General features: G+C 36.6%; 2 protein-coding genes across 2 annotated transcripts in view; one reads left to right on the forward strand and one right to left on the reverse strand.

Moving 5' to 3' along the window:
* Positions 1–11459, forward strand: part of LOC142352306 (uncharacterized) — a 69681-nt gene extending 58222 nt beyond the window's left edge. The window contains exons 16-19 of the mRNA XM_075404838.1: positions 5241–5383; positions 9478–9624; positions 10495–10732; positions 11067–11459. Of these exons, the coding sequence (XP_075260953.1) occupies positions 5241–5383; positions 9478–9624; positions 10495–10732; positions 11067–11318 (780 nt within the window). The 3' untranslated portion in view covers positions 11319–11459. The remainder of the gene's footprint in view (positions 1–5240; positions 5384–9477; positions 9625–10494; positions 10733–11066) is intronic.
* Positions 1–16410, reverse strand: part of LOC142352294 (xaa-Pro dipeptidase-like) — a 453762-nt gene that overhangs the window by 259905 nt on the left and 177447 nt on the right. The window lies entirely within an intron of this gene.

The raw sequence follows: 16410 nt of genomic DNA on the forward strand, positions 1-16410 counted from the left end.
GGAATTTTTTCTTTTGCCTTTTTCATCAATGTTGAACTTTGCAAGTCGGCTTTGAAGCCTAAATATTCAAAAGCTTGCACTAATCGTTTGAGAAAAGAAGCAAAAGATACGAAACTCTGATTGTCGTAGTCATTGTTCGGACGCCAGGCTTCCAGTTGATTGATGAAAGCATTCACAACAATGCTGGGATCTCCAAAGTGATCCATGAGCTCTTTCAAAGCAATCTCGTAGTAAGCTGGGTCACACGAGTAGGCTTGAATTTTTTCTTTGGCTTTTCCTACGACCGAGTTCTGTAAGTATGTTATACGGTGTGTATCCGTAAGGCTAGTATTATTGTGAACTAGGTTGAAAAAATTGTATATCCACTCATGGTATTTCAGCGGGTTACCATTGAAATTTGATATTGTTATTGGTGGAAGTTTAATGGAATTTTTGTTTGTGGTTTGTAAATTAAAATTATTTTCAAACGGGATTGTTTCTGTTTGTATTTCAGTTCGCGGCTGAAACAGTTGCTTTCCAGAAAAAGACCAATTTGGAATTTGTTTCGAATTTCCCGAAATGTTTGGTTGGCTTATATGTAGAGTCAAGGGGGGAAGAATGGCTGTTTGGTAGTTTGTAAAGGGATTTTCCGGAGTAAGCGGACAATTAGGTGGCTGAGATGATGTACAGCAAACAAGGTTGGTACCTTGGTTGTTGAGTGTTGTATTGGAGGGGAAAACAATTCCATCGTTTGGTTCTTCCGTTCGATTTCCATTGCTAAAATGAACTCCAGTTGGGTAAAGTGGGTTCTGAAATTGTTGGGAAACGTTTGTTTGCGCTACTGTTGGTAACGACATTGCTGACCCCAATTTTCCGCTGTTCTGGTTTTCACTTATTGGAACAGCTGAAAATTGAGTGTTTGAAACAGTTTGAGCAGTTGCACTTTGATTGTTGTCAAAATGTAGGGGATTGTGACGACTGTCTTCGTAACAATATGGATTTGGCGTGGTCTCATTTGTCACTCTATTTGTTCCTTTTTCTGAATGAAATTGACGCTGAAACATTTGCTCATTCAAATTGCATGAACTTGATATTTGGTATTTATTGGTTTTGTTAACTGAGCAGTTATGTTGAAGTGAGTTTTGTAAGTCTAATGCAAAACGTTGTATGCTTTGATCTTCCCTTTTGTTATTTAGGGAACAGAAGATTTTTCTTTTGGTCTAACTGTGGCATTTGCTGGTTGATTCATTGGAAATTCGGGCAATGTGATTAACTTTGAACTAGAGAACTGGTTCAATTCTTCGATTGATGAGTGAATTAATTCCGGCTGGTTATCAATAGATTCAACAGGAAATAAGACTGCAGTTTGATTCATTGGAATGGAGGGTTGTTGAATTGAAGCAAACTGGTTGAAAGTGTTCTCCTGCTCTCTGGGAACAACGTTGTGTTCTGGGGATTGAGGGTTACTCAAGACAAATCTGTCCTGAATGTTTGCCCTGGATAATAGGGTTGATGCTGGTGTTGGGGCTGCTAACAACGACATTGATTGATTTATGTGTTCCACCGTCGTAAAATTTTTTACTGATTCTTCAGTCAATTCTCTAGTATCCTGCGCAAATTGTCTGTTGCTCTGAAGGAATTTGGAGAGAAGGGTGGGTTTATGTTCTCCTTGCGGAAGGAAAAACGATGGTTTCGCCGGTCTTGGGGGCACTGGAGGGGAGACAATGCTCGCAGGGTTCTTTACTGTCATGTTGTTTTGCTCTGAGTTTTGGGAAACCGGTGTCAATCGATGCGACTCGAGCTGTCTTTTTGAGGACTGTGAGACGCAGCTGATATCATCGCGCACTCGAGTTGATGATTGACTCAATTGACCATCATCGTCGAGACTGTTGACTTCTAGTTCCAATTTTTCTAGACGAGAGATCAAGTTCGATTGACGTTTCATGACTGAGTTTATGCTACTAGAGCTGACTTTTTCCATCATGATGCTGTCAAGGTTCGTCTTCAGCTCTTCAACGCTCTCCTTGATTTTGTTGATCAACAAAGAAAGAGTGCGGAAGCTTTTTCTCTGATCAACGGATGTCTGTAAGAGATCAAGCTGATTTTTCATGTTGAGCTCAGTCATTTTGAACTTGTTCAATGCGTATTGCAACTTCTGGCTGTTTTCTTTTGTCATCTTGATGAACCGACTGTAGTCAACTCGTGATGGTTCTGTCGTATTTAAAGTAAAGGTAAAGAACGGCTCGAAATTTACGGAGCGACGACTTTTTTGGTAAATTAAAAACCTCTTAAGTTTATATAGGCTAATCAGCCTAGCTCTTTTCGTTCAAAAATAGCGACGCAACTTTCACAAAAACAGGAATCCTAAAGATGTTTTTTTTGGTGCTAAACCTGGCTAAAAATTTGCTTAAAAAAAGGAAAAACTAAGCGTTCGCGCGTGTGTACCGTTGATTTGTTGAACAGGACCAAATAATTGCTTTCAATTTTTTTTTACATATGATTTTGGAACGATTCTCCTGTAAATTTTAGTTCTCCTTTTATGACAATCAAGGTACCAGAAAAAAAATTTACTGAAGTGATTTCTTTTTTTTGTGTGTGTGTGGGAGTTTTAGGAACAAATAAAACCTAAAACCAAACAAACTAAATCTACTTTGATACTTCTTCAAAATAATTAAATTTTTTTAGAATTTACAAGGCGGTGCGAACAGGCAACGTGAGCTACAGACAAGCAAAGAAGACTGGTTGCTTATAGGCTGGGTCTACTTTGAAGCTGTTTTCCAAGAAATTCTGTTTTGCAATTCTTATGAAGTTTAGGACAACTGCTACCATTAAAAACTGCTTGTATTTGTTACTGGATAATAACTGCCACCTATGAATTGCTCATCTTTACTTTGGTGACTACTGCGACCCAAAGAAAACACACTCCTCTTCAATTGGTGACTACTGAGACCAAAGGGGAAAAAGGGACTTCTTTCGGCAACTTCTGAGACCGCGGACAAAAAAAGACGTTTGAGTTTTCCAACTTAAAGCGACTATTTGCGTGAGCAAATTTTAGTGGGGAATTATTCCAGAGCTTTTGATTTCCTTGTTTTTTGAGAAAAAAAAGAAAATAGATCTTATCTTCCCTTTTTTATTTCTCTTGAGAAGGTATTTTCAGTGTATACTACTCAATTAACTAGATGCGCGGTTAGTAGTATGCAAAATTGAAAACAAATTAAATGTAAATGTCGGTTTTTCTTAGGAATGCATACTACCCCATTAACTAGGCTCGCGGCTGGTAGTATGCAGTTAAGATCGAAGAAAAAACAAACATCTTTGTAGGTTTTTTTTTTGTCAGAAGCTTTTCAGGAATTTTCTGTCTGTTCTTTTCGGTTTTGCAGAATGGTTATATAGTTTCTCATCTTGCTTTGTAATGAACTGAGGAGTTTCACAAATAGCTCAGTTTGAAAATTTATTGACTTTTTTTTTCAATAAGAAAAAACGTTAGAAAAAACGTTTTTTGATTTTTATATAACAGAGAAACAATTTTGCCACTTTTCTGTTGCTTCTTTGCAGTTTTGCAAGGGGATGAAATAAATTTTAAGCTGGTTTTCAGACAAACAGAAGGAGTTTTTTCGAACGCTTTCTTGTTATCTACGGAAAATTTCCAATAAACATTAGAAAAATGTTTTTTGAGTTTTTTAAGTAAAAGGAGCAAATTTGCAAAATTCAAGTTGCCTCTTTAAAAACTTATATATTCAATCAACTGATCTTGAAGCTTCTTTTCCAACGAAACCAGGGGGGCTAATCAATGGGTTTCAGTGGAACTATTAAATGTTTTATTCAAAACTTTAGGAAAACGTTTTTTGATCTTTTTTTTTTGAGTCAAAGAAGCAATTTTTTTTGTCAAAATTGAGTTGCTTCTTTACAAAATTGCAAAATCGATAAACTGATTTTGAAGCTTTTTTTTAACGAACCCAGGGGGGCTAATCAACGGGTTATTTGGATTTATTAAAAAGGTTTCCTTAAAACGTTAGAAAAACGTTTTTTGATTTTTTAATGTCAAGGAAGCAAATTTTGTCAAAATTGAGTTGCTTCTTTACAAAATTGCAAAATCGATAGATTGATTTTGAAGTTTCTTTTCCAACGAACCCAGAGGGGCTAATCAATGGGTTTTTTGGATTTATTAAAAAGTTTTCCTTAAAACGTTAGAAAAACGTTTTTTGATTTTTGACGCTCAGAAAAGCACTTTTGCGACTTTTGGATTTTTTGAGCAAAAAATTTTACATAAGGAGTTCAACCAAAATAAAATTGATTTTAGATCCAATTGAAGTGTTCTATTCAAATAAAAATTTTACTTTCATGTAGATTTTTTGCGACAAATTGAGAAAATTGTTTTTGAGTTTTTCCTATGCAAAAAACGCTATATCGTTTTTTCGGGCAATTTGTGTTTTTTTTTCGTTAATGGCCTACATGTAGTTTCTCACGGCTATGTCATTCATAAACCATCAACAAAAGCTCGTTGGGGGACAAATTTTGTGTGTTTGAGATTTTTTGTCGCAAAAAAAATCACGTTTTTTTCGATACGTCTAACCGGGGAAAGGACTTCTAAGTTGACGTCTGGAACCTCGGGTGATCATCTCTTGGTGACGTCCGTAACCAAAAAAATGTCAGGCCTTCTTGGTCGGGTGACGTCTGAAAACCCTTGAAAAAAAACTCTTCGTCTTTGGTTGGCTCGTCTGCAATAAGAAACTCGTCGTAGTCCTCTGTCGTAGTCTTGGATATTAGTCTTGGGGTGTGCTCATGCCCCCGCTTTGTTTCAAAAAAAATTAAATTTAATTCAGAAGGTTTTATGTCCTTATTATCAAGGCGGATGGTCGCCAAAATTATGTTTTAAAACATATCTCTAGTCTAATCATTTGTTAATTTGTTAAAAGAGCACGTCTAAGTTTCACGTTGTTGGACAAAAGAGTCAAGTTTTTGTTGCAATTTTGGCGGTTTTTAAATCATCTTGAAAGTTGCAATAACATTGGCAACAACCAATATTCGGTGTGAAAGAAAACTGGGCGACCTATGATGAGACTTTGGTTCGATCGTTTCTGATAGCGTCGACAATAAAATTGAGGTCGAAATATACACCCTGCTCCTCCTCCTCCGCCACCACTTCGGTCATATTAGTATTTTGATATATGCTCCACGTCTCAACCTGGGGTCTTTTGTTACAATAAAATGTTTAATAAGACAAGAAACATTTTTAGTCTGCAACCCAAGGAATGTTTCAGGCACCCCCCAGCGAGGCGCTACTTCAGAGATGTCTGCTGGAACTGAACAGTGACGTCATCTCCCGCAACCTAATGAAGATGACTGAAGTACCATATGAACCAGTGGTTAAAGCTGTCAGAATGATGACTGAACAACAACTAAGGTCAGTGTAGGAAACGTCTGTAAGTATAAAAGTAAAAAAAAACTTGGAAGAAATTCCGATAAAGAATGCCCAACATAATGGGCGAGCAGCACTCCAGACATCGAAGTTTAAATTTAAAACTCCTCAGCAAAACGCTTAAAACTTTTTGACGAGGACACCCAGGTTGAGGTCGCGCTCAAAATCGCCTCTGATCAGACCGTCCCAGACAAGTGGGACCTCTGATCAGACCGTCCCAGACCGAAGTGACCTCTGATCAGACGAGTGTGCGCTCGAAGATCATTGTGCGCTTGATGTGCGCTCGAAGCCGCCTCTGATCAGACGAGTTCCAGACCGAAGTGACCCCTGATCAGACAAGTTCCAGACCATTGTCCAGACGAGTTCCAGACCATTGTCCATACTAAAGTACGCTCGAAACATTGTCCCAGACCATATGCATGGATGATCTCTGCAGATCTTCAATAACGAAAGTATTGCACAAACATAAATGACAATACATAAAACAATAAGATATATCAATGAAAAAAAAATAATTGAAGCGAGTATGTCCATACTAAAGATGAATGCACTGCATAATATGCTATATTGTGTGTTGGTGGATTCTTATATAGACAAGGAGGCTCGGTAATATGCGCTCCCACGTAATGTTCCGACACCGCTCATCCAAATTTTTATTTAATTGTCTACCAAATGAGGAAGAGATGGAAAACTCTCAAAATTTCACATATCGCTCGATAAAAATGTGAAAAAAAATGATGGATTTCAGGGCCGGTGAAAACTGCCATTAATGAAAGTAAAAGACATGAACAATATTGAACCCGTTTTATAGAAAACATTAATTGCGACACCAAAGTCGGTTTCTATTACGACACTAATTAAAATAAAGAACAAGGAATCAGCTAAAACGTGATTTCATCAAATTAACCTGTTTCACATTGGATAAGATACGAACGAGACCTTACAGTAAAGAGATGCGGTAACAGGTCTACGAAGAAGAGCAAAAAGGGGCAAAGATCAAACATACGTTTTTGTTTTGAAAACAACAATCTTCCAACTGATTTAAACCTTTTCGCCACATTAAAAAATATATGTTAAACCAAATAGGAAACAAGTAAGAGTTTTTCTTCCATTATATGTCAGATGACTACAAAAAGAACGGCAAAAACAAAAAAATCAATTAAAATTACTAAGAAAGCATATGCATATAACAAAGGAAAAGGAACCAGTTCAAGTCTATAGACGGTCACAGAAAATCTAATAATTGTCCATCAAAAAGTCGGAAGCAAGGGGGAAAATCTGAACAGGGTTTGGACTAATAAGTTAGTAATAAAACCAACAAAGGGAACCAATTTTAGGACCTCAAAAAATCCTGATATAACCCCAAAGACTGTAACAATGGGCACCTAATACTTCCATACTATCGCTTTTAGTTTTGAGTTTTTTGTTTTTGGTAAATATTCCAAGCAATTTTATCCTTCTGAGCATATGTTTCACAAATTATCCACAAGAACAAAAAAAGCACAAATCTAGTCGGGTTTTTTGTCTTTCGATGAATTATATTGCACGAATATTAAAATATTAAATCGCTTGGTTGAAATCGATTTCAAAGAAAACGATTTATTGGAAGCCTTGAAAATTTGCAAACAAAGCACGGGGGGTCTGCTTGTCTGCATCAGTTTTTTTGTTTCCCAAGTTGAGGCCCCGGATAATGAAAAAAATCATGCTATGCAAAAAGCGAGTAGTTAATCTCAAGTTAAATGATTTATGAGAAGACTTTACTTTAATTTAATGAATACCTAAAAAGTTTTAACACAGAATTTTAGCTTGACTTATATATAATGCAAAGTTTTTGCTCTTCGCAAATTTTTTTGTTTGACTCAAAACTCTTAAGAGCACATAGAAAAGTCAACGGGCTTGGCTTTAAAAAATGTCACAGATTAGGAAAATTTGCTAAATCGGCGATCAAATCAACTCTAAAAAAGAAACTTTTAGTTTTTTGGAATAAAAAAACAGCATTTTTTGGCTAAAATAAAACACCATCTTCAATGCTAATGAAACGGCAACAATCTCTGGAGTCAAGTAGTGTTGCGTTTAGATCACTTGGGACAACTGAAGTATCTTAAGAATTCAATTTTCTTATTTATTTCTACGTTGCAACGCTACAGTGCTAATTTTGTTCCTCTTCGAATGCACTCAAAATATTCAACTTTTTCAACCCAATAAAAGATTATACTCGACCATAAAATGGTATGAAAGTACAATATACTGCCGTAAAGTGGCATGAAAAGTAGATGGTAAAACCAAGAAACAGGGAAGGGCTTTAGATCGACTTTGACTATAATACTGGACAGTTTATAATTATGGACAAGATTTATCTCTCTGAATTATTAGTATAGCCTCATGATGAGGCGAGGTTTACAACAGTTTATTAACGCTCAAATTTTCAACCCGCCAACTTCGACAAAAATTTGCATTAATGTCCAAGTTTCTAAAGAACTCAAATTTTGGAGCAGGGTTTTGTTTTTATGTACTGTTGAGGAAGCGAAACGCACGCATACGTTGGTGGCATAAATTGTAGAAATATTATTATTAGGCGTTGAAAATATGTGAGATCAGCGGTAACAAATGTCTAAAACTTGAAAATTAACAGTTTTTTTTACAATTTTTTGCTGCAAACGCGTTCAATTTATGTACGAAAATTAGAAAAGAGTTGAAAAGTTCGAAAACTCACCATACTACAAAATTTGGCGATGAACTTGTTAAAGTTGTTAATTTTATTAAGATCAACCTGAGCTAAGTTAACAAACTTTCAGCAATTTTACGGCTTTCAACGGATAATTATGTAAAACTGCGGTGGAAATCTAACTTGTCAACGCCACTTACGGCTTTTCTTGCATGCTTTTTAATTGCTCTTGAAGGAAGTTCATAGCAATTATTGTATACGTGTGTGGTTTTTTATGCAAAATTGTCGCTTTTGACTTTCCGAGTGACTTTTACGCCCTTGACTTTTTGCGTTTCGCGTGATCTAAAAATCTATTCTCTCTCAATCACAATTTCAAGCAGCTGTACTCAATTGGCGGCAATTTAATACTAAAAGTCAAATGAAAAATGCGCCGAAACTGGTGTCATTTTCTACTTTAAATCTTAATAGAGGTATATGTTAACCTCTAATGTGGTTATTTGAAGCCCACTATAGAACTTCTTAGTCACATTTGGGCTCCCCCCCCCCCAATGAAACAGGCTGCAATTGATTAGAGCTCCCACTAGTCGTTCGAGAGCAATTCTTCTGACGTTTAGACGTTTAGTCAGTTATGTTTAAAAGTGTTTTACCGGGCAGGGAAAACCAAAGCACGCACTGAAAATAACCTGCGTTTACCCCTCACTTTTTGACCTGAATTAATCATCATCTCGCATGCAAAACATCTTTTTTGACATTCAGCGAAAACCAGATGTGAAAACTATACAAAAAAGTGTACAGAAAAATAAACAGAAATATATAAGAACATGAAGCACTACATTTGTTTTGAACATTTCATTTTAAGTAACGTTATGGTTTTCAATTTAACCCTCATAATGTGAGTTTTCCATTTGGGCCTTTCCCATTATAGACTCCCCCTTAGTTGTCAGAGAACCTATAGCCCCCAAACATGGTAAACACCATAATGGGGGCTATAAGTTCGTGGGACGGGGCTTCCATTTTGTTTAGTTCTTGATTAGAAGTGAAAAAAACTGGGATCTTTTCTGTATTGGCCCACAGTGTTTTATATGGCCCCCAATTATATATTATGTGCTGATATATAGCACGCTACTATGTAAAACTAGCACTTTCGGCTGCTGGCGTAAAATCATTATGCCCAACTTTAAGCAGGGGGCAGAATGGATACAAAAATTGACTATTGTGCCTGTTTTTGGTTCTCAAAAAAGTAGAGTATTAATCCAGGTCCCCCATCGGCCGTACACCCGTCACTTGGGTGCAAGCGCCTTCGTACCAGTTAAATAAAAAACATTTTTTTGAGCATTTTAGCTCAATAGAGTCGGGTTATGATCTTGATTATGGCAGTATTAATAATGTTACTTAACTATCTGTTTTTTGGCAGGTTCTTCTGTTCTCAAATCCAGAGAGACCTCTGGCCCTGTGACAAAGACTCCCTGGTCTTATTTCTGGAGAGGAAGGATCCGAACTACGTGAAGGACTTGTTCAAAATGGCCATGCCAGAACTGTTCACGCTAACTGGTATTGCAATGTTAGTAATTCATAAAGTAAAATAAGTTAATATTTATTAATAGCCGCCGTCAGCCTCTCAACGGCTATTATTTAGGCGCTCTCCTTTTTAAAAAAATGTGCTTTATTTTTTATCACGTTTTTCGTTTTACATAAGTAATGATTTTCTATCCAAATATGCAGAATTTGCACATCAAATAAAAGTTTGACAACGTAGAAAAATTCTGTCAATTTCTATCTCATATCTGTCTTATTTTTTCTGTTTCAATCCCAGTGAGCATCAAGCGGGTCAACGGCGGCTATTTTCCGACAATTTGCCGGCTTTGTTAGTACTTAAAATGCTTGCTCCCTAGGACTTAACACGAGAAAATTTTATACTGCTTAAATATTAAATTTTAATATAGCGATTGTTGTAGGCATCGGAAAATTTTTTGACAAAAAAAGCTAGCGAATGTAAAAAATTTTGTCGCATCTCGTTTTGTTCGGTATTAAACGAAACAACACTTCAATATTGTTGAATTTGAAAGACAACTTCAATTAATTTTCTGTCGGGTGTGGACTATAGGGATTGCCGTCTTTTTTTTGAAAACAGAACATTTCAACGGTTTAATAGCTTAATATCTTGCTCAATTACTTCAACTATACCATACTAAAGGTCCCCAAATAATTATAAAAAAAAGTTTTGAATATGATTGGGTATTCTATAATGCAATTTTATTTCAGCTAGTCTCCGCCAGCTAAAATGAAAAAAATGTATAAAAATTTTGTGAATTATTTGGGTACACCCTTACAGTAATTGCTGCCTTTTGTTTTTAATGATTTATAGCACTTAAGAGAATTCTGAGGGTCGAAGACGCACAATTCTATTGATTATTGATTAGGTGTTTTTCAGGTTGATAACTGAGAACTTAAACATGGCCGACAGACGAAAACTTATGAGCGGATCCGAAGATTTGAACAAACCGACAGCAAAAGCCATGGCGAGATTCGAAGAATTATTATCGAAAGAGGAGAAAACTGCGATTTACAAAGAGATGAAAATGGAAATGACGGAACATCAAGTTGAAAGTCTCATCAGAGCCACTGTTAAGAAAAATCCCGCTTTTCTCGACAAAATTTTGAAGAAAAAGGCAAGCAGCTGTTTCGTCTCGTGTTCTTAATTGGAAAACAGATACTAAACCGATAACCGATCCCGGGTGTTTGGGGGGATTATAGAATATGACCGTCTATATATAAATGAGGGTTGTGTTGAGGTTAAAGAACTTCTACCAATTAAGCACCCCCCCCCCCCCCCGGATATTTTATGATCCTATAAATCGATATATTAGACCTTTATATAATGGTACATATAAGAATCGCAATTAATATGATATACAAACGCATTATCAGTGTTAAAAGAAGGACAAAAGTGTTAAGGAAACATTTCTAAATAGTTTTAAAAATCAATGAAACGGCTGTCAACAGGCGAAAGACGAGGAAGAAAAGGAAAAACAGGAGGAAAAAGAAAACATAATTACGATCGAAATGGTCAAATTACAAGGCTTCGATTTTGTGAAGGAACTTGTGAAAGAGACGATAAAGGACATGGATTCATACAGTCTCCTTAACTTACTGGTAGAGGTCGGAAAGGTCAAGGTCAAAGGGAAGAAATGTTGTACATGTTGGTGTAACCAGAAACCGCCCCAAGCAAACTGTCCCCACACTCATTTTGTTTAAATCTTAATGCCCAGATTTGGGCTATTTTTCAGAACTGGAAACTCAAAACTCGCAATTACTGACACTGTTTATGTCGAGAAGTTAAATATTTTATTTCTATTTGAAAAATAGTAACAAAGATTTTTGGAAGAATTATCCTCTCTCAGAAGTTTTTTTTAAAACTATTCTTTTTTACTGATCCTCTACGATTTTGTGTAGTTTTTTGTTGGAGGGATGTAAATATTGAATTAAATTACACAATCGAGGACCCTAAATAAAGTTCAGCCAAATTCTTTTCATATACAAAAATGAGTCAAAGTAAAAAGTTCCGTCAACATCTGGGTTCGATCTAGTGACCTTCTCCAACCTTGCCCAATGGTTAAGCAATTGCGGTCAACCACCCCCACCCCCCAAACGCCCCACCCCTTAAGTCCCAGCTAGCATCCCTCAGCCCCAGCTGGATACTACCGAAGCCAACCGCTCGCCGGTTGTTTGAGAGCATTTCGCCCGACGTTAGTCGGTTGTGTTTTGTTGTCCAAATTCCGGGACGGTTGTCTAAAATCCATCCAAAATTGAGGAAAATATTTACAGTCCAGATAAATTTTTTTCATATCCACGCCATATATCTTTTCATGCCACATATCGGTCGGGGACGGTCTTTCAATAATTCAAGGTCTAGACTAGGGCATTCGAAGTCTATTCACAAACACCAGTATTAGGCAAGTCTCGATACACGTTTTACAATACTGTCAAAACTTAGTCAAGGCTCGCAAGTTGTATTCCACGTAAAAACAAGACTTTTTGGTAATGAAATTGATTGAGTGATAGGTTCGGGTGAAGTGATTTTCTTCACCTGGCTTTCATTGAAACTACATTAAGTTAACCAAACAGTAAAACTGAATAGTGGTGAAAACCATTCTAGCAACAACCACTAGAATATGGTTGAATGGCGAGCACAATGGTCATTTTAAACAAAAGCAGCAAACATTTTGCTCGCTCTCGAGATGCTCGCACACAGCAGATTTCCAACGCACGCAGCAGATTTTTTTGTCTTTAAATTTTCACACCTGCAAAACCTTGTCTTAAATTAAGCCATTAGTTTTTTGTCGATTTTATTTTCTTTATGAGAAAACGCTGATTAAATATTGCGGGGAAACTACTGGTTTTGTAAACAACATTTTTCAAAACGTTTAACTTGCAATTATAATTTTCTGCATTGCATTTTCAAATTCAAGATGTTTGCCTCCTTATTTGACTTTTTTAAGTACACAAGCGACAAATTTTGCATCTGTTTCACATTTGAAGTATCGTAAACTTCGCGGTAAAGTATCATTAAATTATGTACCTTCAAAGTTTCCTAGATTTTTAATACCCGGATTTTCCTTCATTATATTTAATTATTCTTTACTTTGCTCAAGTTTTGGGCGTCTGTTTCAGATTTATCCCGGAAGCAATAGAAGTACTGTTTTGATCACGCAGATCGATGCTTCCCGATGAAGTTGTATTGAAAATTTTAAACTTGCTTGTGAAAGCAGTATTTGATAGTTAATCTTCTGGTACTTTAAAATAGTTTTAATGTGTACTTCTTTTGCGTCACATTGGTAGTAGACAAGATTGATGAGCAGTTGTGTCCACCTAAATGAGCAATGTTGTCACTTTTTCTTTAAATTGTCTTTATTGAATATTTGTTTCTATAACCCTTTGTCAAATATAATTTTAAACTGCTCTCAAACGAAGTTTGTGACAATTATATTATTCCTTTGGTTTTTCATTCGGTTTTACGTCTGACCCATTTGACATTTTGTCCTCAAATATGGAATAATAGGGTAACGCTCGGAGGGTGTTAAGGGCTCTTAGGACCTAGAACATTATGCCTTACTGTCTCTGAGGCTTCATCCTTAATCCACCCCTAATTAGGATTAGGGTGTAATGTGTATTCGGCTTCTATTTATCGCAGAAAATGGTGTTAGAGTGTAGTTTTCAACAACTACACACACTGTTTTTACACTCTTTGCTCCGCTCTTTTTACACTCTTTGCATAGAGTGTAATTTAGGATGGACTGATTAAAAAAAGTACACTCTTACACAATTAACATTATAACCAATTTGAAACTTCGATTTCAACCTCCATTTGGGACAATGGTTAATGCACAAAGTGAAGGTAACATGTTGGACAGTTGGACAGTGGGATTATGGGGGAACAAACCTCACTACCTCTTTCTACTCTAATTTTTTAAAATTAGACTGATAATTACACTCTTCCTCACTTAATTAAGCGGAGAAACAGGGGTGTGTTTTTTAAATAAAATTTTACACTCTTTACACTTTTTCCCCGTTATTCTGGGAGAAGTTCCTTGGCCCGGGCAGTGATTTGCAGAGCAGCTCCTTTAGAGCAGCTAGTTTTTGAGTATATTGAGAAATAAAGACAAATTAATCCTGACCCTATTCCGGCCCAAGTAACTTCTGCCCGAGTAATCGTTTTCGGCAACCTAAATTTTTTGCAAGTTGGTTTAGATTTCTTGTAGCTTTTTGATTTCATGATTCATAGTCATTAAAATTTTTATATTCAATTTACACAAAATTTTGACGGTGCCTTTATCTATATTTTAGCATTTGATTGATTGAACTTTTCCTGCACTGTCTTCGTTGAATAAGATAATTGGACTATTATAATTGAGTTGAGTTAAGAAATTTGCGAGTTACATTCTTCATTTAAAATACCTTTTCCTACCTTTTCAACATATTCAACTTACAAAAATTCAACGTTTACTTCTGATTAACGTTACTACTTGTGGTACGGTTGTACCATATTAAGTCCATGTTTATTAATTTGTACTAAATTATTTTATGTTTGCCCTTGTCAGGCTATAAGTCATAGTTCAACTACAAGTAATTTACCGCCGACTAAAAAGTCAATATTTCAGATTGTTCACATCCCCCACTTTTGACTGTTTATTCATTCTCTTGAATCTTATTATCGAATTCAGTTGTTCTCAATCTTCTCTGTTTTCCTACCATAAAACAATTTAAGTGGAATCGACAAGGAATTCCGTACTCAATAATTTCATGGTGCAATCGCGCCACGATTGCTAAGTAAATCTAAAAGAGGTAATCACACGAATTAACCAAAGCTTGGATTCACACCTCGAATCCAGTATACAAACTTGAGGTTGAATTGCGGCGCGAGAGGGTGTCTCTACAGTTGGGGATATCATATGGCGCAGTCAGCAACCAAAGAACGTGCACTTCTTGGGATCGAGCCCTTTTGGGAAAAGTCAACACTTGAACCTCCACTACGATGGGTAGATGGCAGATCATGCTAAAATTGGCTATCATGGCTAAAGAAGGCATTTCAATTGACATTCTCCTTGAAGATCCTCCGGACAAGGTCACTCTACCCCCAGAACCTATTTACGAGGATGATGTCGAAAAAAGCACAGCTCAAAGTGAAGGAGATCGACGTATCAGAAATGAACAGCTCAAAAATTCGTGGCTCAATCGTTGTCAAAAAAAAGAACTTGTTGGCATACTGTGTGGAGAAAAACCTTGGAAATATTGTGATAGCAAAGCAGTCTCTCTAACATACCTCAGCTTGGGAATGGAAGGGAGACGAATATTTGGTTCTCAAGAACCGAGTATTCAGATTGATAGAGTAACAACAAAAGTTCTTTGGGAATGCCTTGATAGGGTGTTCACTAAACAAAGAAATATCACATTTGATCGATACACATTTCTCACTAGAAAACAAATGAAAGGAGAACCTGTGGAAAAGTTCTACGGGTGTCTTCGAGAGTTGTCTCTAAACTGCGATCTAGGAAGTCACGAGGAGTCGATCATTCGGGATGTCTTCATAGCTAATATGCAAGATGGCGAGATCCAAAGGGAGCTACTCAAAGAAACACGGACGGCTAAAAAAGCTCTTGAGGTTGCGATGAACATTGAAATGTGAATACAAAACCAATTGAAAATTTCTGGAACTCCAACTCCCACCACCACAAATGAAATTTCAAGTCAATCGATAAATAATGTTCAGGGATCCTGGAATAGATCCCGAGCACCGACAAACCAGTTCGTCAAGCCTACGATTTGCCCAAATTGTGGCTATGGCTGGACTCCTTCTCATAGACAAAACTGTCCTGCCCGTGGCAAAACTTGTAAAAATTGTGGAATTGCTAACCACTTTGCAAAAGTTTGCGGCAAATCAAAACAACCCAGTAAACCAAAACCTAGAGTAAATTATGTAGATGACTCGGATTCTGAGGCGGCCACAGTAGGTACATTCAGCAACGGCAGCGGAACAAGTTATTAATATCAGCAGACTACTACAGCAGAAGAGCATCTACGATGCCAATTACGACTCCGACTACGATGATTACAACGATAACTGTGTAGCTGCAATTTCCATCAAAACCGACACTCGTGAGGTAGAACCCGTAAAATTAGTCATTTGTGTTGGAAATACAAGCACAAAAGCATTGGTGGATCCGGGAAGCGTATGCACTATTGTGAATAAAAGTCGGGCGGACACAGTGGTGTCCGAATGCAACGAAAGCTATCGGGTACAGTCACCCGAAATACATGATCTGAAAACTTTCTAATGATATGATCAAGATTGTTGGTGTGATCAATACATCAATAAAGTGTAATGACTGGATAGCCACGAGCGTTGATGTAACTGTAGTGGAAGATGGTCACCGGCCCATCATTGGACGAGATCTCTTTCCAAAGCTAGGCTTTTCTGTTATACAATTGAAACAAGTTGCAAATATTGATCAAAATCAATGTCCAATCAAGAGGCAGATCTCTTTTGATTTTCCAGATCTCATCACCCGTGTCAGTAAATCTTTAAAACATTCAGTAAAGTCAACATTTCATAATGAATTTACACCTACACATCAAAAAGGACGACGAGTCCCAATTAACTTACAACCACTAGTTAATATAGAACTTAAAAAGTTACTTGACGAAAAACACATCATAAAATTGAACAGTTGCTCAGACAAAAATTTTATTTCACCTATAGTAATTACAGTTAAAAGAGATAAAACGGTTAAATTAGCTTTAGATTCCAAAATTTTAAATAAATCTATTCATAAAAACAAATATCAAATGC

This window comes from Convolutriloba macropyga, chromosome 13 (genome assembly GCF_964194025.1).
Source record: "Convolutriloba macropyga chromosome 13, txConMacr16.3, whole genome shotgun sequence".
Taxonomy (NCBI): Eukaryota; Metazoa; Xenacoelomorpha; order Acoela; family Convolutidae; genus Convolutriloba; species Convolutriloba macropyga.